The sequence below is a fragment of the Callithrix jacchus genome, chromosome 3, assembly GCF_049354715.1.
Source record: "Callithrix jacchus isolate 240 chromosome 3, calJac240_pri, whole genome shotgun sequence".
Taxonomy (NCBI): domain Eukaryota; kingdom Metazoa; phylum Chordata; class Mammalia; order Primates; family Cebidae; genus Callithrix; species Callithrix jacchus.
Window position 1 is genome coordinate 21,851,034 of NC_133504.1, and position 25,515 is coordinate 21,876,548.

At 39.4% G+C, this 25,515-nt stretch overlaps 1 protein-coding gene across 25 annotated transcripts in view; it reads left to right on the forward strand.

Moving 5' to 3' along the window:
- Window positions 1-25,515, forward strand: part of NEK1 (NIMA related kinase 1) — a 257,207-nt gene that overhangs the window by 173,685 nt on the left and 58,007 nt on the right. For 13 of the 25 annotated variants that reach the window (XM_078366260.1, XM_078366263.1, XM_078366258.1 and 10 more), the window contains 2 exons: window positions 12,440-12,613; window positions 17,323-17,443. In XM_078366260.1, the coding sequence (XP_078222386.1) occupies window positions 12,440-12,613; window positions 17,323-17,443 (295 nt within the window). The remainder of the gene's footprint in view (window positions 1-12,439; window positions 12,614-17,322; window positions 17,444-25,515) is intronic. The other 12 variants (XM_078366264.1, XM_078366266.1, XM_078366269.1 and 9 more) reach the window with 1 other exon arrangement.

The following is a 25,515-nucleotide window of genomic DNA, read 5'->3' on the forward strand; positions in this document are numbered from 1 at the left end:
TGCATAGTATTCCATGGTATATATGTGCCACATTTTCTTTATCCAGTCTATCATTGATGGGCATTTGGATTGGTTCCAGATCTTTGCTATTATGAACAATGCCGCAATAAACTTACGCATGCATGTGTCTCTATAATAGAATGATTTATAATCTTTTGGGTATATACCCAGTAATGGGATTGCTGGGTCAAATGGTATTTCTGTTTCTAGATCAATTTTTGAGGAGTCACCACACTGTCTTCCACAATGGTTGAATTAATTTACAATCCCACCAGCAGTGTAAAAGCATTCCTGTTTTTCCACATCCTCTCTAGCATGTCTCCTGATTTTTTAATGATCATTATTCTAACTGGCATGAGGTGGTATCTCCTTGTGGTTTTGATTTACATTTCTCTAATGACCTGTGATGATGAGCTTTTTTTCCTATGTTTGTTGGCTGGAAGTGTCTGTTCATATCCATTGCCTATTGTTTGATGGGATTGTTTGTTTTCTTGTAAATTTGTTTAAGTTCTCCATAAATTCTGGATATTAGCCCTTTGTCAGATGGATATATTGCAAAAATTTTTCCCATTTCATTGGTTGTCAGTTCACTCTATTGATAGTTTCTTTTGCTGTACATAATCTGTTAAGTTTAATTAGATCCTGTTTGTCTGTTTTGGCTTTTGTTGCCATTGCTTTTGGTGTTTTAGTCATGAAATGCTTGCCTGTGCCTATGTCCTGAATGGTATTGCCTAGGTTTTCTTCTGATGTTTTTATGGTGTTAGGCCTCATGTTTAAATCTTTAATCCATCTGGAGTTAATTTTTATATAAGGTGTAAGGAAGGGGTCCAGTTTCAGCTTTCTGCATATGGCTAGCCAGTTTTCTGAACACCATATATTAAATAGAAAATTCTTTCCTCATTGCTTGTTTTTGTCAGGTTTGTCAAAGATCAGATGGTTGTAGTTGTATGGCCTTCTTTCGGAGGCCTCTGTTCTGTTCCATTGGTCTATATCTCTGTTTTGGTACCAGTACCATGCTGTTTTGATTACAGTAGCCTTGTAATATAGTTTGAAGTCAGGTAGCATGATGCCTCCAGCTTTTTGTTTCTTTGTTTGTTTTGTTTTTGGCTTAGGATTGCCTTGGCTATGTGAGCTCTTTCTTGGATCCATATGAAGTTTAAAGTGGTTTTTTCCAATTCTGTGAAGAAAGTCATTGGTAGCTTGATGGGGATAGCATTGAATATATAAATTACTTTGGGCAGTATGACCATTTTCATGAAATTGATTGTTCCTAACTATGAGCATGGAATGTTTTTTCATTTGTTTGTGTTCTCTCATTTCCTGGAGCAGTGGTTTGTAGTTCTCCTTGAAGAGGTCCTTCACATCCCTTGTTAGTTGTATTCCAAGGTATTTTATTCCCTTTGTAGTGATTGTGAATGGGAGTTTGCTCATGATTTGACTGTTTGTCTATTTATTTTTGGTATAGAGGAACGCTTGCGATTTTTGCAGATCGATTTTATATCCTGAGACTGCTGAAATTGCTTATCAGCTTAAGGAGATTTTGGGCTGAGACAATGGGGTTTTCTAAATATATAGTCATGTCATCTGCAAACAGAGACAATTTGACTTCCTCTTTTCCTATTCGAATACCCTTTATTTCTTTCTCTTGTCTGATGGCCCTAGCCAGAACTTCCAATAGTATGTTGAATAGGAGTGGTGAGAGAGGGCATCCTTGTCTTGTGCCAGTTTTCAAAGGGAATGCTTCCAGTTTTTCCCATTCAGTATGATGCTGGCTGTGGGTTTGTCATAAATAGCTCTTATTATTTTGAGATATGGTCCAACAATACCTAGTTTATTAAGAGCTTTTAGCATAAAGAGCTGTTGAATTTTGTTGAAGGCCTCCTCTGCATCTGTTGAGATGATCATGTGGTTTTTGTCTTTGATTCTGTTTATATGATGGATTACATTTATACATTTGCGTATGTTGAACCAGCCTTACATCTCTGGGGTGAAGCCGACTTGATCGTGATGAATAATCTTATTGACATGCTGTTGGATTTGGTTTGCTAGTATTTTATTGAAGATTTTTGCATTGATGTTCATCATGGATATTGGTCTGAAGTTTTCTTTTTTAGTTGAGTCTTTGCCAGGTTTTGGTATCAGGATGATGTTGGTCTCATAAAATGAGTTAGGGAGGATTCCCTCTTTTTGTATTTTCGGGAATAGTTTCAAAAGAAATGTTAACAGCTCCTTTTATACCTCTGGCAAAATTCAGCTGTGAACCTGTCTGGTCCCGGATTTTTTTGGTTGATAGGCTAATAATTGGTGCCTCAACTTCATGCCTTGTCACTGTTCTATTCAGGAATTCAGCTTCTTCCTGGTTTAGTCTTGGGAGGGTGTAAGTGTCCAGGAATTTATCCATTACTTCTAGATTTACTGGTTTATTTACATAGAGGTGTTTGTAGTAATCTCTGATGGTAATTTGTATTTCTGTGGAATTGGTGGATATCCCCTTTATCTTTTTTTATTGCATCTATTTGAATCTTCTCTCTTTTCTTTATTAGTCTGGCTAGGAGTTTATCTATTTTGTTGATCTTCTAAAAAAAAAAAAACAGCTCCTGGATTTATTGATTTTCATGGGTTTTTTTTTTTTTTTTTGGTCTCTATCTCCTTCAGTTCTGCTTTGATCTTAGTTATTTCTTGCCTTCTACTAGCTTTTGAATTTGTTTGATCTTGCCCTTCTAGTTCTTTTAATCATGACATTAGGGTCTTGATTTTATATCTTTCCTTGCTTCTTTTTTGGGCATTTAGTGCTATAAATTTCCCTCTAGACACTGCTTTAAATGTGTCTCAGAGATTCTGGTACATTGTGTCTTTGTTCTCATTGGTTTTGAAGAACATCTTTATTTCTGCCTTCATTTCATTATTTATCCAGTATTCATTCAGGAGCAGGTTTTTTAGTTTCCACGTAGTTGTGCGGTTTTGAGTCAATTTCTTAATCTTGATTGCACTGTGGTCTGAGAGACTATTTGTTATGATTTCCATTCTTTTGCATTTGCTGAGGAGTGCTTTACTTCCAATTATGTGGTCAGTTTTAGAATAAGTGCAGTGTGATGCTGAGAAGAATGTATATTCTGTCAGTTTGGGGTGGAGAGTTCTGTAGATGTCTCTTAGATCTGCTTGGTCTAGATCTGAGTTCAAGTCCTGGATATTCTTGTTAATTTTCTGTCTCTTTGATCTGTCTAATATTAACAGTGGGGTGTTAAAGTCTCCCACTATTGTGTGGGAGTCTAAGTCTCCTTGTAGATCATTAAGAACTTGCTTTATGTATCTGAGCGCTCCTGTATTGGGTGCATATATATTTAGGACAGTTAGCTCTTCCTGTTGCATTAATCCCTTTACCATTCATTTTGTAATGCCCTTCTTTGTCTCTTTTGAGTTTTGTTGGTTTAAAGTCTGTTTTGTCAGAGACTAGGATTGCAACCCCTGCTTTTTTTTTTTTTCCTCTCCGTTTGCTTAGTAAATCTTCCTCCATCCCTTTATTTTGAGCCTATGTGTGTCTTTGCATTTGAGATGGGTTTCCTGGATACAGCACACCAATCGTTCTTGACTTTTTATCCAATTTGCCAGCCTGTGTCTTTTGATTGGGACATTTAGCCCATTTACCTCTAAGGTTAATATTGTTACATGTGAATTTGATCCTGCCATTTTGGTGCTACCTGATTGTTTTGCCTGTAAGTTGATACAGTTTCTTTGTAGTGTCAATGATCTTAACAGTTTGGTATGTTTTTGCAGTGGCTGGTACTGGTTGTTCCTTTTCATGTTTGGTGCTTCCTTCAGGAGCTCTTGTATGGCAGGCCTGGTGGTGACGAAATCTCTCTGTAGTTGCTTGTTCATAAAGGATTTTATTTCTCCTTTGCTTATGAAGCTTAGTTTGGCTGGATATGAAATTCTGGGTTGAAAATTCTTTTCATTAAGGATGTCGAATATTGGCCCTCACTCTCTGCTGGCTTGTAGGATTTCTGCTGAAAGATTTGCTATGAGTCTGATGGGCTTCCCTTTGTGGGTAACCTGACCTTTCTCTCTGACTGCCCTTAGCATTTTTTCCGTCATTTCAACCCTGGTGAATCTCACAGTTATGTGCCTTGGTGTTGTTCTTCTCAAGGAATACCTTTGTGGTGTTGTCTGTATTTTCTATATTTGAATGTTGGCCTTCCTTGCTAGGTTGGGGAAGTTCTTCTAAATAATATCCTGAAGTTTGTTTTCCAACTTGGTTTCGTTCTCCCCATCACTTTCAGGTACACCAATCAAATGTAGATTTGGTCTTTTCACATAATACCATATTTCTTGGATGCTTTGTTTATTTCTTTTCACTCTTTTTTCTCTAATCTTGCCTTCTCGCTTTATTTCATTGAGTTGATCCTCAGTCTCTGATATCCTTTCTTCCGTTTGATTGATTCAGCTATTGAAACTTGTATATGCTTCATGGAGTTCTCATGCTGTGTTTTTCAGCTCCATCATGTTGTTTATGTTCTTCTCCACACTGGTTATTCTCATTAGAATTTTGTCTAACCTTTTTTCAAGTTTCTTAATTTCCTTACATTGGGTTTGAACATGCTCCTTTAGCTCAGAGAGGTTTGTTACTATACATCTTCTGAAACCTGCATCTGTCAATTTGTCACACTCATCCAGTTTTGTTCCCTCGCTGATGAGGGGTTGTGATCCCTTGGAAGAGAAGAGGCATTCTGGCTTTTGGCAATTTCAGCCTTTTTGCACTGGTTCCTTCCCATCTTCATGGATTTATCTACCCTTGGTATTTGTAGTGGGTGGCTTTCAGATGAGGTTTCGGAGTGGACATCCTTTCTGTTGATGTTGTAGGTATTTCTTTGTAAGTTTTCCTTCTAACAATCAGGCCTCTCTGCTACAGGTCTTGCTGGAGTTTGCTGGAAGTCCACTCCAGACCCTTCTTGCCTGGGAATCACCTACAGGGGCTGCAGAACAGCAAAGATTGCTGCCTGTTCCTTCCTCTGGTAGTTTTGTCCCAAAAGGGTACCTGCCAGATATAGCCACAGCTCTCCTGTATGAGGTGTCTCCCAGTTAGAATACATGGTGTGTCAGGGAGCCACTTGAGGAGGCAGCCTGTTTCTTAATGGAGCTCAAGCAGTGTGCTGGGGCATCCGTTGCTCCCTTCAGGGATGCCAAGGAGGGACATTTAAGTCTGCTGAAGTGGAACCAATAACCACCCCTTTTCCCAGGTGCTCTGTCCCAGAAAGGCTGGGACTTTGTAAGTCCCCGACAGGCTCCTGTCTTTTTTTTTTTTCCAGAGATACCCTGCCCAGCAAGAAGGGAATCTACTTAACAGTCTGCATACAGAGGCCTACTGAGCTGCCATGCTGGGCTCCGTCCAGCTGCTGTGTAAACTTCCCAGGGGCTTTGTTTACACAGGCAATGTTGAAACCGCCGACCAGAGCCTCAGCAGTGGCAGGTGCCCCTCTCCCCACCAAGCTTGAATGTCCTAGGTTGAGCTCAGAATGCTGTGCTGGTTGCAAGAATTTCAAGCTAGTGGATCTTAGCTTGCCAGTTCACTTGGCTCCCTGGCCTCATCCCCCTTTTGCAGGGGAATGAGTGGTTCTGTCTCACTGGTGTTCAGGTGCCACCCAACTAAAACAGCTGCCCAGTTTTGTGCTGGAGACCCAGGGCGTTGGCATTGTAGGTGCCAGAGGAAATCTCCTGGTCTGCAGGTTGTGTAAACCATGGAAAAAGCACAATATCAGAGGTGGATTGCCAGAGTGTCTGGAAAAGTCCCTAATGGCTTCCCTTGGCTGGGAGAGAGAGTTCTCTGGCCCCTTGCACCTCCTGTCTGAGACAGTACCCCACCCTGCTTTGGCTTGCCCACCTTGAACTGTTCTCACTGTCTAACCAGTCCCAGTGAGATGAACCTGGTACCTCAGTTGGAAATGCAGAGATCACTCGTCTTCTGGAGTGTTCTCACTGGGAACTGCAGACCAGAGCTGTTCCTATTTGGCCATCTATTCTAGTTACTTTTAAATGTACAATAAGTGTACCTATAGACACACACAGACCAAAACTAAAAAGCTGAATAATGATATTTATGCCAATAGAAACCAAAAAGGATCAGAAGCAGCTCTGCATATATGACACAAAATAGATTTCAAGAGAATAACTATAAGAGATAAATAAGGTCTTTATATAATGCTAAAGGGGTCAGTTCAGCAAGAGAATGTAACAGTTGTGAATATATATGCATCCAGTACTGGAGTACCCATATGTGTACAGGAAATATTATTAGAGCCAGAGTGAGAAACAGCCCCCAATACAATAATATCTGGAGATTTTAACACTATACTCTCAGCATTGAACAGATCGTCCGGACAGAAAATTGACATAGAAACATCAGACTTAGCTGACTCTGGTAGCACTGCCTCTAAGGGTCATTACAGCTTTGTAAGCTGTAATTGAGAAAGAATTTATTTCTCCTTCTTTTTTGAAGGATAGCTTTGCTAGTTAAAGTATTCTTGGGTGACAGTTTATTGTTGTTTTTGTTTTTGTTTTCTCAGCACTTTGAATATATCATCCCATTTTCTCCTAGCTTATACATTTTCTGCTGAGAAAGCCATTGTTAATCTGTTGGGGCTTCCCTTATATGTAACTTGATGCTTTTTTCTTTTTGTTCTTAGAATTCTCTTTGACTTTAATGTGCCTTGGAAAAGATCTTTTTGGGTTGAATCTTTTTGTGTCCTTAAAGTTTCCTGTGCCTGGTTGTCTATGTCTCTTACAAGGCTTGGAAATTTTCAGCTATTATTTCATTAAAGAAGTTTTATGTGTCTTTACCTCTCTCTCTCTCTCTCTTTTTTTCCCTGGAACACCCAAAATTTGAATATTTGGGCACTTTACAGTTTCTCATATGTCACATAGAGTTCCATTATTATTTTATTTTTTTCTTCTTTTTCTTACTGGATTGTTTCAAAAGAACTGTTTTCAAGTTGAGAAACTGTTTTTTCTATTTATTGTTGAAGCTCTCAGTTGTACTTTTATTCATTGAATTTTTGGTGTGGGGGTGCGAGGTTTGGTTTTTTGTTTTTTTTTGGTTTTTTTTTTTTGAGACAGGGCTTTGTCACCCTGGCTGGAGTGCAGTGCCGTGATCACAGCTCACTGCAGCCTTGAACTCCTGGGTTCAAGGGGTCCTCCCATCTCAGCCTCCCAAGTATCTGGGACTACAGGCATGCAGCACCATGCTTGGCTAATTTTATTTAGTTTGTATAGAGACAGTTTTGCCATGTTGCCCAGACTGGTCTCAAATTATGTTTTATATATTTATTTATATATATATATAAAATATTTTTTACTTTTTTAGAGACAGGCTTTCACTCTGTCATCCAGGCTAAAGGGTAAAGTCATAGCTCACTGTAGCTTCAAGTCCTGGACTCAGGAGATCCTCCCACCTTATCTTCCAGACTAGCTAGGACTATAGGCACATGCCATCACACCTAATTTTTTTTAAAACTTTCCTGTAGAGACAGTGTCTCCCTGTGTTGCCCAGGTTGGTCTCAAACTCCTGGCTGCAGATGGTTCTTCTGTTTTCCTTTTCCAAAGCACTAGGATTTGTGAGCCACAGCATCTAGCCCTGTTTGGTTATTTTTAATGATACCTATTTCTGTTGAATGTCTCATTCAGATCGTGAATTGTTTTTCTGATTTGTATTATTTATCTGTGTTTGCTTGTACCTTATTTAGCTTCTTTAATTTTACTTTGAAATTTTTAAGGCATTTTATAGATTTCTTTTTGTTGGAATCTTGCTGGGAATTACTGTGTTCTTTTGGAGGTGTCATATTTCCTTACTTTTCCTGTTTCTTGTATCCTTATGTTGATATCTGTGCATCTATTGTAATAATCACTTCTTCCAATTTTATGGATTGGCTTGCATAGGCAAAGACCTTTTCCCATAGTTATATTCATAGAGTTGGTTGAGTAGGGTGTTTGGGCTTTGATTCTGGGTGGGCTCAGGAGTACAGTCTTTGTATGATTTCTTTGACTATAATCAGTGTCAGTGGTATTTGTGAATTCCCATGTGTCTTAGGCTATGGTTATTAGTGGAGACTCTGGTAAGGATTTACTGTGGACAGGGAGACAGTTGAGCCAGTCCTCAATCCCCAGTCTTGGCAGCAGGCTGAGAAAGCAGGTTCTTGATCCCCCAGATGGTGTTCAGGCATTGGTAGTCGTGGGTCCAGGTGAGCTAATCCTTGGTCCTCCAGATGGCTTACTTGGGTGTCAGCAGTGGCAATGGTGAGCCAGGTGGGTAGGGTTAGTCCCTGGGTCCACCATCAGCACTCATGGGCGCCAGCAGTGGTGGCGGTGAGCTGAGAGGGCCAGTCTCTGGGCTTCTAGGTGGCAGGTATATGGTGGTAGTGGCTGCAGGTTGGGTGGTCCCATCCTCAGGCCTCTGAAGGTATGCTTGGGCATCTATGGGACCAGACAGAGGTGGGTAGATCCCCAGACCTCTAGACAATGCACATAGCACTAATGGGGCCATCACCAAGTAGAGCAGGCCTGTACTTGGAACCCTGTATGGTGATTTTGCAAGCAGTTTGTGTTGAGCAGGGCTGGTTGATCTTTAGACCCTAGATGATGTGTGTGGATGCTGATAGTCTGGGTGGGCCCTTTCCCAGGCTCCTGGAAGGCTTATACAGGCACTAGCAGCAATAGGCAGGGCAAACTGATCCCTAGACCCCTGGCTGATGCTCACAGGCCTTCCAAGGCAGAGGCAGGGCAGGGTGGGTCTGTCTTCAAGCCCTGTGATGATTCTCTCAGGCACAGGTTGTGCTGAGCATGGCAGGTCTACCCCCAGGACCCTAGAACTGCACACTCAGAAACCAGTGGTGGTGGTGGTGGTAGTGGTGGTGGTGGTGGTGGTGATGGTAGTGGTGGTGGTAGGCAGGAGGGCCTGTCCTCAGAGCCTCTGAGTATGTGCAGGCACCAGCATCAGCGGTCATGGTGGCTTGATCTCCAGTCCTAGATGATATGTTTGCTAGATGTTTCAGGTAGATCAGTCTCCCAGCTACCAGATAGCACTCTCAGGTGGTGGCATCAGTGAGTGTGGCAGGCCTGACCTTAGGCTCTAGGATGGCACCCAAGCAGGCCCATCTCCATGCTCCTAAAGGTGTATGCTAGTGCACATTCACCTGGCTGCTACCAGAGGCTGGGCTGCTGTCAGTGGCGGTGATCCCAGGAAGGCAGCTCCCAGGCTGGGGAGCACGTGCTTCAGCTCCCTTCTTCCCAGGGGCAGTCTCTACCCATTTCCTGTGATGTTGGACTGTATATGGGCTAGAGTGCTAGGGACCCGGTTGTGCATTGAGTCCAGCTCATGTCACAAGGTTGCAAATCTATGGGTGGACGTGGAATAGATGTCAGTGGGGCTCCAGGGGTGTGGAGATTCAGGGCCCTAGGGCAGGATGTTATCTTGTGGGGGTTGGACTCTCAAAGTGACACCATCTTGCAGCTGCTTGGGTCTCGAATGGTTTATAAGATCCAGCAAACTTTCTCTCTAGAATAATGCATCACTTTGATGCCAGGCAGCTTCCTCTACTAGTCTCAGGGCCCTTGAGAGCTGAGGAGCCATGGCTAGGCTTGCAGGAGTCCATGGTGAGAATGTGGACCGCTGGGGATCTCTTACCTTTCTCTTGCACCTAGGCAGGTCAATCTGTGGTGTTGCTCCTATCTTCTAGCCAGTCCTAGCCAGGCCAACTGCTTTGCTTCCCTCTCCTTCCATGCCTCAGAGGTTCCCCATCACTTTCCTGCTGAATGCCTGTGTTCTCTTTTAGATGCTCTATTCAATGTGTTATTATCCCCTTGCTGTTTTGGTACTTCTTTGTGGGACAGGTGAGTGCCCGGTGTCTGGTCAGCTATATTAAACCTCTCTCTCCAAACGCATTTTCTAAATCAATTGGTAGAATAGCATAATGTTTCTCTTTTATTATATTAATGTGACAAATTGCATTGATTGATTTTTAAATATTAAATAGCTTTCAATGTCCCTTAAAAAATTTTTTTTACTATTCTTATGTGGTATGTATTTCATTGGTTTTATTTTTCCTTTTCTGATTGTCAGTAATTTTATTATGTTGCCATCTATTGACTATTTTGATTTGCTACTTTGAAAATTCCCTGTTTATTTTCTCTTCCCTTTTTATATTTCATTGGTTTTGTTTTGTTTTGTTTGCCATTTTTTAAGAATTTTTATCTGGTGTAGATATCCGGCCAGGCATGGTGGCTCACGCCTATAATCCCAGCACTTTGGGAGACTGAGGCGAGTGGATCACTTCAGGTCAGGAGTTCAAGAACAGCCTGGCCAACATGGCGCAACCCTGTCTCATAAAAATACAAAAAATTAGCTGGGCATGGTGGCGTGTGCCTGTATCCCAGATACTAGGGAGGTTGAGGCAGGAGAATTGCTTGAACCCAGGAGATTGAGGTTGTAGTTACCAAGATCATGCCACTGCACTCCAGCCTGGGCAACAGAGCAAAACTCTGGTCTCAGGAAAAAAAAAACTATATATATATATATATATTTATTTCCTAACCTCCTCCCCTTCCTTCCACTATCTCTTTCTATATATAGATATAAAATTTTATATCTGGACACCATACTGAATTATTTCTCCTAAAGCTATTAAGTTTTCTTCCTTGAGATCTTAGATGTTCCAAATGTGCAGGTTTATCATCAGTGATAAGAAATAGGCTTTGCTCCTATATTTTGATTATTTCATATTCTTCTTCTTGTATTTGTTAGAATCCACTAAAGCAGTTTTTAATAATAATAATGCAGGATGGTATCCTGATACCTGATATGAATAGACATGATTTTATTGCAGAATGGTAGGGGTGAAGGAGGAAAAACGTGATCTCTGCCGCAAGCAGTCTGTTGAAGCACAGGGCAGGGAAATCCTTCTGAAACATTAACAGCACTATAGTTTTGTTCTCTGTTGACTAGAAAGAAGTAAAGAGTAAAACAACTTATAAATAGTTGATAAACAAGTTTTTTCTATGAAAATTAACTGAACTAAGGACAGTTCCTGCTAACCCAGTGTTATAAAAGGACTGCAGGCAACACAGAGGGCTCACTTGGCTTTAGAAACAGTGAATTGAAATTGAGACCCATGAGCAAGGATCTGTTTTTCTTCGGCCATTTTAGCCATGTGTATGCTATGTTATAATAGGCAGAGAATTGAATTTATGCAAGGTTGGGGTTTTGCCACTTGAATGTGATGAGTTGAGGATACACAAGAGAATGACTGTGTGTGTGATGGACTTTAGATGAATTTTAATGGAGATAACAGAAAATGTGGCAGGAACAGTGCATTGTAGGTATTGGGGGTAAAGTACTTTTAGAGTTGGAGTTGTAGAGGGAGAGACATGGGAAAGGAATGTTAGAGATGAGAGGGTAAAATACTTAACACTGGAAATTTCAAGAAGCTATAGTTAATGACAAGGTCTCTGAGATATGACAATTGCAGTGATGGCGATAGGATGAAGACTGAGGTAGAGTGAAGGGCAACAAACCAAGAGGCCTACCTACTGGAAGGATTATTGGTCCAAATGTAGAAATCATCTAAATTAGTTATGACAGAATTAGTGTTGGGGAGCTGGTAAGCTGGAAAGTAAAATCTTAACAAATGAACAGGAGTGATGGGGTAAATAACTGTATTAAGTTATTCTGAAGTAATTTTTCTTTCTTTTTTTCTTTTTTGTTGAGACAGAGTCTCACTCTGTTGCCCAGGCTGGAGTGCAATGACGCAGTCTCGGCTTACTGCAACCTCCTCCTCCCAGGTTCAAGTGATTCTCCTGCCTCAACCTCCTCAGTAGTTAAGACTACAGGTGCACGCCACCACACCTAGCTAATTTTTTGTATTTTTAGTAGAGACACGTTTCACTGTGTTAGCCAGCATGGTCTCGATCTCCTGACCTCGTGATCCACCCACCTCGGCTTCCCAAAGTGCTGGAATTACAGGTGTGGGCCACAGTGCCCAGCCATTTTTTCTTTTTTGAACCTGTCTCAGGATATTCTGAGGTAAACCTCTTCTCTCCTGGCACCAATTAAAAGTGTGGAGAATTTCAGAGCAATTAGAAGTAACTAGGAGTTACTTCACATATAAACAGAAACAGTTAATAATTTTAAAATAGCATTCTAATACATATATTAATTTTACCAAAAGCAGAAAGAAGGTAAACTGTTTTAACCACCATAGAAATTATTAAGTACAATTGAAATGAAATTGACTTTCATATACCTTCACTTACTTACTAACTTCTAATATGTAACAGAGCTTAGCTAGTAATTGCCTGTTGCAATAATGCAGCTTTTTGAACTTTGCCCTAAATGCCAGTAGAGATAAAATTTGTCATTTTGAAAACTAGCATGATTTTTTATTTTTTGTTTTCACAGAGATTTCTCCTGAAGGGGAAAAGTACAAACCCTTAATTACTGAAGAAAAAAAAGTACAGTGTATTTCACATGAAATAAACACGTCGGCTATTGTTGACTCTCCTGTTGAGACAAAAAGTCCAAAGTTTAGTGAGGCTCCACAGATGTCATTGAAACTGGAAGGAAATTTAGAAGGTATGTTCCGAGTCAAAATGAGCTATATTTGATTTAGTAAAACTTAAAGTTCACAAGCTTTATAAACAGATTATCAAAATTTGTGTATTGGTATTTCATCTCAAATTAGGTTCAGCATTTTTATATTTTTAGTAATTGGTGTTTTTTTTTATTACTGCCTAATAAGTCACCCCAAAACTTAGTGTTGAAACACCAACCATTTCATCTCATGATTTTGTGTGTCAAAAATTGAGTCAAGACTTGGCTAATGTGATTTTCCTAATTCAGGTACCTTTTTCTCAGAGATCAGTTGGTGGTGGTCAGCTGGCAACTGATGCTGATCTGAAGGTTCCCAAAAAGCTTCACTGCTGTCTTGGCAGGTACAGCTTAGCTGGGCCCCTCTCCCTCTTCCTGTCGTTTCAGGGCTATTCTTTGTACTCTTTCTAGCAGGATAGCCTGACTTCTTATATGAAGCCCAGGGCTCACAGACACTAAGGGGAAAACGGCTTGTACTCTTAAAAGCTGATCTCAGAACTAGCACATTATCACTTCTGCCATACTCTCTTAGTCAAAGCAGTCATAGCCCAACCTGGATTCAAAGGGAGGGGAAACAGAACACACCTCTCAGTGGGAAGAGTGTGAAAGAATTTGCATCTGTCCTAAATCTGCCATAGTCTCCCCTCTGACCAAAAAGTATTTTCATTCCTCCCATATGCAAAATACACTCATGCTGTCTCAAAGCCTCATCTCTTTATGACATTAGCTCAGAGTTTAATATGATAATGAAGTCAGGCCTCAGTGGAGATGGGTGTTCCCATCTGCATGTCTTAAGTATTATTATTTCTCAATCTGAAGACCTGTTAGTAAAATAAAGGTAAATTACTTGCTTTTCATATGTACAACATACAATGGTGAAACAGTTGTTGAGACACCTTTTCAAAAACAAGGAATATGGGAAGTAGGTAGCAGTCATTGGTCCATAGAAATTCTAAAATCCAACCAGGAATGGCATTGTCAGCTGGCTTTCTTGCACCAAAGGTTGGTGCCCTCAAGCGCTCTTCTCTTTTGAACTGTTTGTCCCCTTCAGTCTGAGCTCATAGTGCTTCCACAAGCAGAATTTCTAAGTTATTTTGTGGATTTATATGAATATTATTGATATTCACTGTGATTAACAAAAGCCCCTCATTTTTTTTTTTGAGACAGACTTCTTTTCTACCTTCAGTTATCTATAAGGATACTATGAGACACTGGTCTTGAGTCCTTAGAAATTCTTTTGCCTAGCAAAGAGGATCTGCAAGGCATGCCCTTAAATCTTTCTGTGCCCTGACAGATCTGATGGGTACAACCTTGACTTCATCTCTGCCCTGAGGCCACACCCTACTGTCCTGAATTGAGTCTGTCTTGAGGCCATGTCTTCCTTTCAGAATCTTTTGTTACTTAGAAGGAATTATCCTGGGCTCTCTGTATCTCTTCTAAATTCTCATAAGCTAAATTTTTTTCTTCTGTTAATCTCTCTTTTCTTGTTCTTTATCAGAAGTTATTAGAAGCAGCTGTCACTTTGAATGTTCTCCTTTGATAAAACTCCTTAGCTAGACCACTGGATCCATAAAGTACATTTACTATCTTCCATATCATTGCAGTTACCAAATTTTCTGCCATTAGAGAACAAGAATCCCCTTTTCTCCAGCCTCCAGTAACCGTTTTTCACTGGTCAGTGTCTTACCAACAATGTCATTGAAGCCCTTCCAATTTCTGCCTGCTCCAGTCCCAAAGCCAGTACACATAGGCTTTTACGTCAGCTCCCGGCTTCCAGATATGTAATTCTGTTTTTAATATCTATTGCTACAAAACAAGTAACTCCTAAAACTTAGCAGCTTAAAATAACAATTTTAGGCCAGGCCTGGTGGCTCACACCTGTAATCCTGGCACTTTGGGAAGCCAAGGCTGGCAGATCACTTGAGCCCAGGAGTTCAAGACCAGTCTGGGCAACATGGCAATACCCCATCTCTACTGAAAATATGAAAATTAGCTACGTGTGGTGGTGCATGCCTGTGGTCGCAGCTACTAGGGAGGCTGAGGTGGGAGCTCAAGAGTTTGAGGCTGCAATGAGCATGAGCATGCCTGGGTGACAGAGCAAGACCTTGTCTCCAAAATAGAAAACAATTTTTATCTCTATTTTATTTTATTTTATCTCACAATTTTTTGAGTCAGGAATTGGGAGGTTCTTCTGCTCCATGTAGCATCAACTGGTATTGCTCAGTGGTATTCAGCCATCGGCTGGGCTTTTCTGAAAGATGCAAAATGATATCACTCCCATGCCTGGCATATCAGCAGGGCTCATCTGGGTCCTTCTCCTTCATTTTAGTCATGGCATTGCACTGTAGTCTTTCAGAATAAACTACTTTCCTGATGGCTCGGGCTTCCACATAGCAAGTAGAAGCTGCCAGTGCTCTTAAAGGCTCAGCCTGAAACTGGCATAGCATCACTTCTACTGTTATTACTCAAGGTAATCACCATGCCAGCTGAAATTAAAGAGGAGGAGAAGAAGAGCTCCCTCCTGACTTGAGAGGGAAGTCAGAAACCTTGCAACATGTGACCATCCTTAATTCACCACAGTCACTTAAATAATCTTATTCATTAGAACCATAGTTACTAGTATCATTATGGAATGAAAGTTCATTCCCCTTCCCCCCTCCTCCAAAATAACATATATTGAAATCTAATCCCTGATGTGGTGATATTGGAGGTGGAGTCTTTGCAAGGTAATTAGGTTATGAGAGTGGAAGCCTCATGAATGGGATTGGTGCCCTTATAAGAAGAGGGCAGAGAGCTAGCTTTCTGCTTTCTACCACATGAGGATACGAGGAAGAAAAGGTTATCTGCAAAACAGGAACAGGGCCCACTGAACCAGCCATGCCGGCACCCTGACATTGGATCCTTCAGCCCCAAACTCTTGAGAAATAAGGTTCTATTGTTTGCGCTACCCAGTCTATGATACTCTGTTATAGTAGCCTGAGCTAAGACGGCATCTTATGCCTTTTCTTTAAAAAAAAAAAAAAAAAAAAGAAAAGAAAAGAAATCCTGATGTATCTGCAAGGAAAAAAAAGAAAGAAAATACTGTTAGGCATTCTGTGGAAGCTGTATAGCCTAGTGCAGGAGTTGATAGACCAGAGAGTAAATATTTTAGGCTTTGCAAGCAATATAGTCATAAGTGAAGCTTGTAGTGTAAGAAGAAGTTGATAATGATATAGCTTAAACTACTAGGGAACAGAGTTATTCATTAAAAAATAAAAAAGGGACCAGGCGCAGTGGCTCACAACTGTAATCCCAGCACTTTGGGAGGCCGAGGCAGGTGGATCACAAGGTCAAGAGATCGAGAACATCCTGGCCAACATGGTGAAACCCCATCTCTACTAAAAATACAAAAATTAGCCAGGCGTTTGGCACATACCTGTAGTCCCAGCTCCTCGGGAGGCTGAGGTGGAAGAATCACTTGAACCCAGGAGGTGGAGATTGCAGTGAGCTGAGACTATGACACTGAGCTCCAGCCTGGTGACAGAGCAAGAACTCCATCTCAAAAATAAAAATAATAAAAAAGAATTTTGCCCCCAGTGCTTACCTTGAATGAATGACCAAAATAATCATTTGAAAAAAAAAAGATAAAAACTTAAAGATTGGTACATTATCAGTTGTCTTTGCAAATAAGATAGATAATTAGAAACTAAAAATGGAGAAGAAAAGTACATCTATATTCCAGGGCGAGTAAGAGGGATGGTATTTGCTTAAACAGGAGAATACTGATAGTCTTAGTAGGAAAGGAAAAAGAGAAGTTAACAAATACTCTTCTCATCACTATTCACTTTCAGAAAATATCAACCAGGTAAAAAATGAGCCACTGACAGAAAATAGAGGTAGCATCTTGATATTAATTGAAGGTCAGACCAGGCGCAGTGGCTCACGCCTATAATCCCAGCATTTTGAGAGGCTGAGGCAGGTGAATCACTTGAGACCAACCTAGCCAACATGGTGAAACCCCATCTCTACTAAAAATACAAAAATTAGCCGGATATGGTAGTGTGTGCCTGTAGTCCCAGCTTCTCAGGAGGCTGAGGCAGGAGGATCACCTTAGCCCAGGAGATGGAGGTTGTAGTGACTTGAGAGCACACCACTGCACTCTATCCTGGGTGACAGGAATGAAACCCAATCTCAAAAAAAGAAAATTATTTGAGGGTCTAAGAAAACAGATGTTTAGTGCAATTAAATTATCTTCTCACTATCGTTGTGAAAGTCCAGGTAATAGTTCTTTTTTTAACTATTAAAAGATAAATTTCGAAGAGTAAATTTTTATTTTAGTTACCAATCAGTAATATCACAGTCTATGTTTCTAACCACAGACATCTTTATTATTTAAACTGTTTTTATACCTTCTCTAAACCAATTTACATATTACTAAAATTTTAATGGAAGAGAAAATTTTACATCATGGTGAAAAATATAGAGTGTACCATATTTCCTTTGAGTATTTTTATTACAGTAAAAGGCAAAAGAGTCTGTCATTTGAAAAATAACTGTAATACAATAGTAAGATTTAAAACCTTTAGGTAGAATATTTAATTTTTCTGTTATAATGAATATATTACCCTAAAACTAGGTAGCAATAATTTATAGAACATTTGTTCAGTATTCTCTTGGCAAATTTTGCTTTGAGATGTTATGTTTATCCTTTGCAGAACCTGATGATTTGGAAACAGAAATTCTACAAGAGCCAATTGGAACAAACAAAGATGAGAGCTTGCCATGCACCATTACTGATGTGTGGATTAGCAAGGAAAATGAAACAAAGGAAACTCAGTATGTACATCTTTTCCTTACATTTTAAAACCCAACTCCATTTCATAATAACTTTTTAAAAATACTATAACAAACTAATATTACAACATAATATCCTAAAATTGCAATGCCTTATAAAAATAATTTAATTTTAATAGGTACTCACATGGTTCAAAAATAAATGAGTATATAAAATATATGAAGAGGCCAGGCACAGTGGCTCATGCCTGTAATCCCAGCAGTTTGGGATACTGGAGTGGGCGGATCACTTGAGGGCAAAGACCAGTCTGGGCAACACAGCAAAACCCTGTCTCTACTAAAATTACAAAAATTAGCCAGGCATGTACCTATAGTCTCAGCTACTTGGGAGGCTGAGACACAAGAATCCCTTGAACCCAGGAGGTGGAGGTTGCAGTGAGCTGTGATTGTACCACTGCACTTCAGCCTGGGCTACACAGCAAGACTCTGTCTCAAAATAAATAAATAAAGTGGGCCGGGCACAGTGGCTCACACTTGTAATCCCAGCACTTTGGGAAGCCAAAGTGGGTGGGTCACCTGAGGTCAGGAGTTCAAGACCAGCCTGGCCAACATGGCAAAACCCCGTCTCTACTAAAAATAGAAAACAGCTGAGCATGGTGGCGGGTGCCTGTAATCCCAACACTCAGGAGTCTGAGGCATGAGAATCACTTGAACCTGGGAGGAGGAGGTTGCAGTGAGCTGTGATTGTACCACTGCACTCCAGCCTGGGTGACAGAGCGAGACTCAAAAAATAATAAAAATAAATAAAGCATGATAATTTGTAGTAAAAAGGCTTGCTTATATCTGTCTCTATCCAGCTGATTCCACTCTGGTCTTCTTTCAGATGTTTTTAGTATATGCATCAGCAAAAATAAATATTTAGTTTTCCATCCTTTTTAACTACAGTTATTAGGATAGTGTACGCAGCTTTTTCCACCTTGTTTATTTTTAGTCAATAATAAATCTGGGAAATTTTTTCGTAATACATAAAGGGCTTTCTTTTTTCTTATTTTATAGCTAGAGCTAGTTAGTGTTTCACTGTCTGGAATATCACAACTCAACAAGTTTCCTACCTGTTGGACATTGATTGACATTCCAAATGATGCTGCAATGAATAACTTCATATATAAAGTGATTTTTTGTGTGTGTATATATCTTTAATAAGTATAATTGCTGGGTCAGCTGCATTTTTACAAGTTGCATTTGTAATCTGGTTATTGTTCTCCTGGGGTTGTACTAGTTTACACTTTCAGAAGGAATGTCTGAAACCCATTTTCTCCACAGCCTTGCTAAACTTTTGTTATCAAACATTTCTATTTTTGCCAATAACAAGGTGTAAAAGATAGTACCTCCATTTGGGCAGTTAGTTTTTCTATCTCTTAAGAAAGGTAAAGGTCAGCATATCTTTTCAAATGTGTACGTTTCATTTGAACTTCTTTGTCTGTGAATTGTCAGTTTATGTCTTTGGCGCCCCCCTTTTTAAAAATTTAGTCATTGGTCTTTTATAAATTAGTAAAAACTCTTCAAAGTGAGAGATATTTGCCCTGGTGGTTACATGAATTGCAATTGTTTTTTCTCTACTGGTCGATTATGGGTGGGTGGGGTGTGTGTGTGTGTGTGTGTGTGTGTGTGTGTGTGTGTTTGTGTGTGTGTGGTTTTGCCATCCTGAAATATATAGTTTATTTTTGTTTATTTTTTATTGTTATATTTACCTGAATTTTGATAGTTACTCAGAAAAGCTTTGTATTTTTAAGGTTACCAAAAAATTTTTCCATTTTCTAGTACTTTTTTTTTGGTAGAGAGACAGGCTAATTTTGGTACCCAAGCTGATCTTAAACCCCTGGTCTGAAACAGTCCTCCCACCTTGGCCTCCCAAAGAGCTAGGATTACTGGCATGAGCCACTGTGCCTGGCCAGTTTTCTAGTGCTTTTATGTAATGCTTTATACATTTAAATGTTTGATTGTTTTTACATGTAAATCTGTGGAATTTATTACGGTTTATAGATTTGAGTCTGTATATATTTTTTTCCTATTCCATTGGTCTGTCTACAGTAATCTTGTACATACTTTTAATTAACAAATTATAAAATATTTTGACATTGTTATGTATTGGTTATCACATTTTTTATTTAGGTTTTCTATAAGCTTAACAATTTTTATTCACTTTATTGAAATGAGTGAAAGCTTCTTTCTACTAGTGTGTTTCCATTTATTTCTTTTTCTATTTCAAGTGATTTTTATCTAATGAATGTTGATCCTAAGTTATTTGGTGCATAGATATTCCCAAGTATAATACCTTTGTGCAAATTACACATTATGGCATTATAAAATATTATTGTTTGAGTCTTGCTTAATATTTTTTAACTAAGTTTTGTCTTTTTATTTATATTTGCCCAATCTGCATTGGCTCGTCCTTCTGTTTTCAGCTTTTCTGAATTATTTTATCTTAGCTATGTTTCTGATATTGTTCATGATTCAATCTGAAATTTTTTATTTAAATAACTAGTTCATTTATAAAAGTTTAATGTATCTTTTGTATGATATAGTTCAATTTTGTTATTTTTATTTTATTTTTATATTCTTTTTAGTCTTTTGCTATAGGTTTTATTGGGTTTTTTTAATTAACAGACTTTTGTGACCAATTTTAGTTTACAAAAAAAATGAGCAAAAATTGTAGACTTACTATATACCTCTCACTCCCCACCCCACAATTGTTTTTTCTTATTTCTGGCAAGCTCTGATATTTTTAACATCTTGCGTTAGTGTGTAATATATGTTACAACTGATCTGTCAATAATAATGACACATTATTATTAACTTAAAGTTTATAGTTTATATTAGGGTTCACTCTTTGGTACATTCTACAAGTTTTGACAAATATGTAATGACATGGATTCACTATTACACTATTATTGCTATGATACTGTACAATCACTCTATGCTTCACCTATTCATCCTGTCTTCTCTTTCCACCCCACAATCCCTGGCAGCCACTGATCTTTTTATTGTCTGCATAGTTTTGCCTTTTCCAGAATGTCATCTAGTTATTATTGTATAGTACACAGTCTTTAGATTGGCCCCTTTCGCTTGGCAGTATATGTGCAGTGGCTCTCACCTGTAATCCCAGCACTTTGAGAGGCCAAGGTAGCGGATCTCTTGAGGTCAGGCGTCTGAGGCCAGCCTGGCCAACATGACGAAACCCCATCTCTACTAAAAATACAAAAATAAGCTGGATGTGGTTGTGCACATGTCTGTCATTCCCGCTACCTGGGTGTCTGAGGCCCGAGAATCACTAGAACCCAGGAGGTAGAGGTTGCGATGAGCCAAGATTGGGCCACTGCACTCTAGCCTAGATGACAGAGTGAGACTGTCTCAAAAAGAAAAAAAAAAAAAAGAAAAGAGTTCCTTAAATTTTTTTAATCATTTTTATATATTATAGGAATAATAGAAAACCAGTATTTGATATGTGTGTTTGGAAATTTAATAAATTGTAAAGATGGTATTTCTAATCAACATGAAAAGAGAACCTATTTAATACATACTTTTGAGACAAATTAATCACAATTTTAAAAAAATAAAATAATCGTTTCCATTTCTGCAACCATTCAACAAAACAATACCAGATTGATTAAAGACCTAAATAAAAAATGTTAAAGGAGGCAGCCTAACCTAAAATTAATATCCAGAATTTATAAATAATGTAAGTTAATAAGAAAAACACAAAAGTCCAAGAGAAAAATAGGGAAGATTATGAATTGGCTATTCATGAAGGAAGAAACCCAAACATTCGTAAATACAACAGTATGATACTTTAGGAGTTGTAGGGAGTCAATAAAATGACAGATGAAAAGATTCCTAAGTGTTTGATAGACTTAGTGGAGAGCTAGGGTCCTGTGAATGTAACTGGTAGTCAGATACATACTCCTCCTCAAAGAAGAGTGTCTAAATGGCGGGGCAGAGTTTCATCAATGGGAACTCTGTACTTTCCACTGATTGTTTTTCCGTAAAATAACTTGAAGCCACAGGGAAGAGAAATGATATATGAAGTGTGTGTGAGGCAATGGCACTGCAGTGCTTTGATGCATTGCAAGTACACGTATGAAAGGTCAAGCCAGTCTAGAGATGCATTTGCCAGTTTTGTTAACGTTTTAAATGTACACATCCTATAATATACCTGCTTTACTTTTGGTATCTACTCTCCAGATCATTCATACATGAGCACAAAGAAGCAAATGTGAGAATATTCATTCCGGGAGAGTCACAGCAAATAATTTGAAGCAGTGGAAATAATGATTAATAAGGAGGTAGCTACAAATACCTATGTGTTTCTATAGACAGCCATCCTTCAGTATATCTAAGGGATTGTTTCCAGTATCCTTCAGTATATCTAAGGGATTGTTTCCAGTATCTAAGGGATTGTTTCCAGTATCAAAAATCAACACATACTCAAGTCCCACAGTCGCCTCTGTGGAACCTATATATATGAAAAGCCGGCCCTCTGTATACACTGGTTTGCATCCCATGATTACTGTATTTTCTTTTTTTTTTTTTTTTTTTATTGGATTTTAGGTTTTGGGGTACATGAGCAGAGCATGCAAGACAGTTGCGTAGGTACACACATGGCAGTGTGCTTTGCTTTTCTTCTCCCCTTCACCCACATTTGGCATTTCTCCCCAGGCTATCCCTCCCCACCTCCCCCTCCCACTGGCCCTCCCCTTTTCCCCCCAATAGACCCCAGTGTTTAGTACTCACCTTTCTGTGTCCATGTGTTCTCATTTTTCATCACCCGCCTATGAGTGAGAATATGCGGTGTTTCATTTTCTGTTCTTGTGTCAGTTTGCTGAGGATGATGTTCTCCAGATTCATCCATGTCCCTACAAACGACACAAACTCATCATTTCTGATTGCTGCATAATATTCCATGGTGTATATGTGCCACATTTTTCCAATCCAGTCTATTATCAATGGGCATTTGGGTTGATTCCAGGTCTTTGCTATTGTAAACAGTGCTGCAATGAACATTCGTGTACATGTGTCCTTATAGTAGAACGATTTATAGTCTTTTGGATATATACCCAGTAATGGGATTGCTGGGTCAAATGGAATTTCTATTTCTAAGGCCTTGAGGAATCGCCACACTGTCTTCCACAATGGTTGAACTAATTGACACTCCCACCAACAGTGTAAAAGTGTTCCTTTTTCTCCACATCCTCTCCAGCATCTGTTGTCTCCAGATTTTTTAATGATCGCCATTCTAACTGGCGTGAGATGGTATCTCAGTGTGGTTTTGATTTGCATCTCTCTGATGACCAGTGACGATGAGCATTTTTTCATATGATTGTTGGCCTCATATATGTCTTCTTTCGTAAAGTATCTGTTCATATCCTTTGCCCACTTTTGAATGGGCTTGTTTGTTTTTTTCCTGTAAATCTGTTTGAGTTCTTTGTAAATTCTGGATATCAGCCCTTTGTCAGATGGGTAGACTGCGAAAATTTTTTCCCATTCTGTTGGATGCCGATCCACTCTAGTTTCATTAGGTCCCATTTGTCTATTTTGGCTTTTGTTGCCAATGCTTTTGGTGTTTTGTTCATGAAGTCCTTGCCTACTCCTATGTCCTGGATAGTTTTGCCTAGATTTTCTTCTAGGGTTTTTATGGTGCCAGGTCTTATGTTTAAGTCTTTAATCCATTCTGGAGTTAATTTTAGTGTAAGGTGTCAGGAAGGGGTCCAGTTTCTGCTTTCTGCACATGGCTAGCCAGTTTTCCCAACACCATTTGTTAAACAGGGAATCCTTTCCCCATTGCTTGTTTTTGTCAGGTTTATCAAAGATTGTATAGTTGTATGTATGTTGTGTTGCCTCCGGTGCCTCTGTTTTGTTCCATTGGTCTATATCTCTGTTTTGGTACCAGTACCATGCTGTTTTGATTACTGTAGCCTTGTAGTATAGTTTGAAATCCGGTAGTGTGATGCCCCCCGCTGTGTTCTTTTTGCTTAGAATTGACTTGGCTATGCGGGCTCTCTTTTGGTTCCATATGAAGTTCATGGTGCTTTTTTCCAGTTCTGTGAAGAAAGTCAATGGTAGCTTGATGGGGATAGCACTGATTCTGTAAATTACTTTGGGCAGTATAGCCATTTTCACGATATTAATTCTTCCTAACCATGAACATGGAATGTTTCTCCATCTGTTTGTGTCCTCTCTGATTTCATTGAGCAGTGGTTTGTAGTTCTCCTTGAAGAGGTCTCTCACGTTCCTTGTGAGTTGTATTCCAAGGTATTTTATTCTTTTTGTAGCAATTGCGAATGGCAGTTCGCTCTTGATTTGGCTTTCTTTAAGTCTGTTATTGGTGTAGACGAATGCTTGTGATTTTTGCACATTGATTTTATATCCTGAGACTTTGCTGAAGTTGCTTATCAGTTTCAGGAGTTTTTGGGCTGAGGGGATGGGGTCTTCTAGGTATACTATCATGTCGTCTGCAAATAGAGACAATTTGGCTTCCACCTTTCCTATTTGAATACCCTTTATTTCTTTTTCTTACCTGATTGCTCTGGCTAGAACTTCCAGTACTATATTGAATAGGAGTGGTGAGAGAGGGCATCCTTGTCTAGTGCCAGATTTCAAAGGGAATGCTTCCTGTTTTTGCCCATTCAGTATGATATTGGCTGTTGGTTTGTCATAAATAGCTTTTATTACTTTGAGATACGTTCCATCGATACCGAGTTTATTGAGGGTTTTTAGCATAAAGGGCTGTTGAATTTTGTCAAATGCCTTCTCTGCGTCAATTGAGATAATCATGTGGTTTTTGTTTTTGGTTCTGTTTATGTGGTGAATTACGTTGATAGACTTGCATATGTTGAACCAGCCTTGCATCCCCGGGATGAATCCTACTTGATCATGATGAATAAGTTTTTTGATTTGCTGTTGCAATCGGCTTGCCAATATTTTATTGAAGATTTTGCATCTATGTTCATCATGGATATTGGCCTGAAGTTTTCTTTTCTTGTTGGGTCTCTGCCGGGTTTTGGTATCAGAATGATGTTGGTCTCATAAAATGATTTGGGAAGGATTCCCTCTGTTTGGATTGTTTGAAATAGTTTTAGGAGAAATGGTACCAGCTCTTCCTTGTGTGTCTGGTAGAATTCGGCTGTGAACCCGTCTGGACCTGGGCTTTTTTTGTGTGGTAGGCTCTTAATTGCTGCCTCAACTTCAGACCTTGTTATTGGTCTATTCATAGTTTCAGCTTCCTCCTGGTTTAGGCTTGGGAGGACACAGGAGTCCAGGAATTTATCCATTTCTTCCAGGTTTACTAGTTTATGTGCATAGAGTTGTTTGTAATATTCTCTGATGATGGTTTGAATTTCTGTGGAATCTGTGGTGATTTCCCCTTTATCATTTTTTATTGCATCTCTTTGGTTGTTCTCTCTTTTCTTTTTAATCAATCTGGCTAGTGGTCTGTCTATTTTGTTGATCTTTTCAAAAAACCAGCTCTTGGATTTATTGATTTTTTGAAGGGTTTTTCGTGTCTCAATCTCCTTCAGCTCAGCTCTGATCTTAGTTATTTCTTGTCTTCTGCTGGGTTTTGAGTTTTTTTGATCTTGCTCCTCTAGCTCTTTCAATTTTGACGATAGGGTGTCAATTTTGGATCTCTCCATTCTCCTCATATGGGCACTTATTGCTATATACTTTCCTCTAGAGACTGCTTTAAATGTGTCCCAGAGGTTCTGGCACGTTGTGTCTTCGTTCTCATTGGTTTCGAAGAACTTCTTTATTTCTGCCTTCATTTCATTGTTTACCCAGTCAACATTCAAGTGCCAGTTGTTCAATTTCCATGAAGCTGTGCGGCTCTGGGTTGGTTTCTGAATTCTGAGTTCTAACTTGATTGCACTATGGTCTGAGAGGCTGTTTGTTATGATTTCAGTTGTTTTGCATTTGTTGAGCAGTGCTTTACTTCCAATTATGTGGTCAATTTTAGAGTAGGTGTGATGTGGTGCTGAGAAGAATGTGTATTCTGTGGATTTGGGGTGGAGAGTTCTGTAAATGTCTATCAGGTTTGCTTGCTCCAGGTCTGAGTTCAAGCC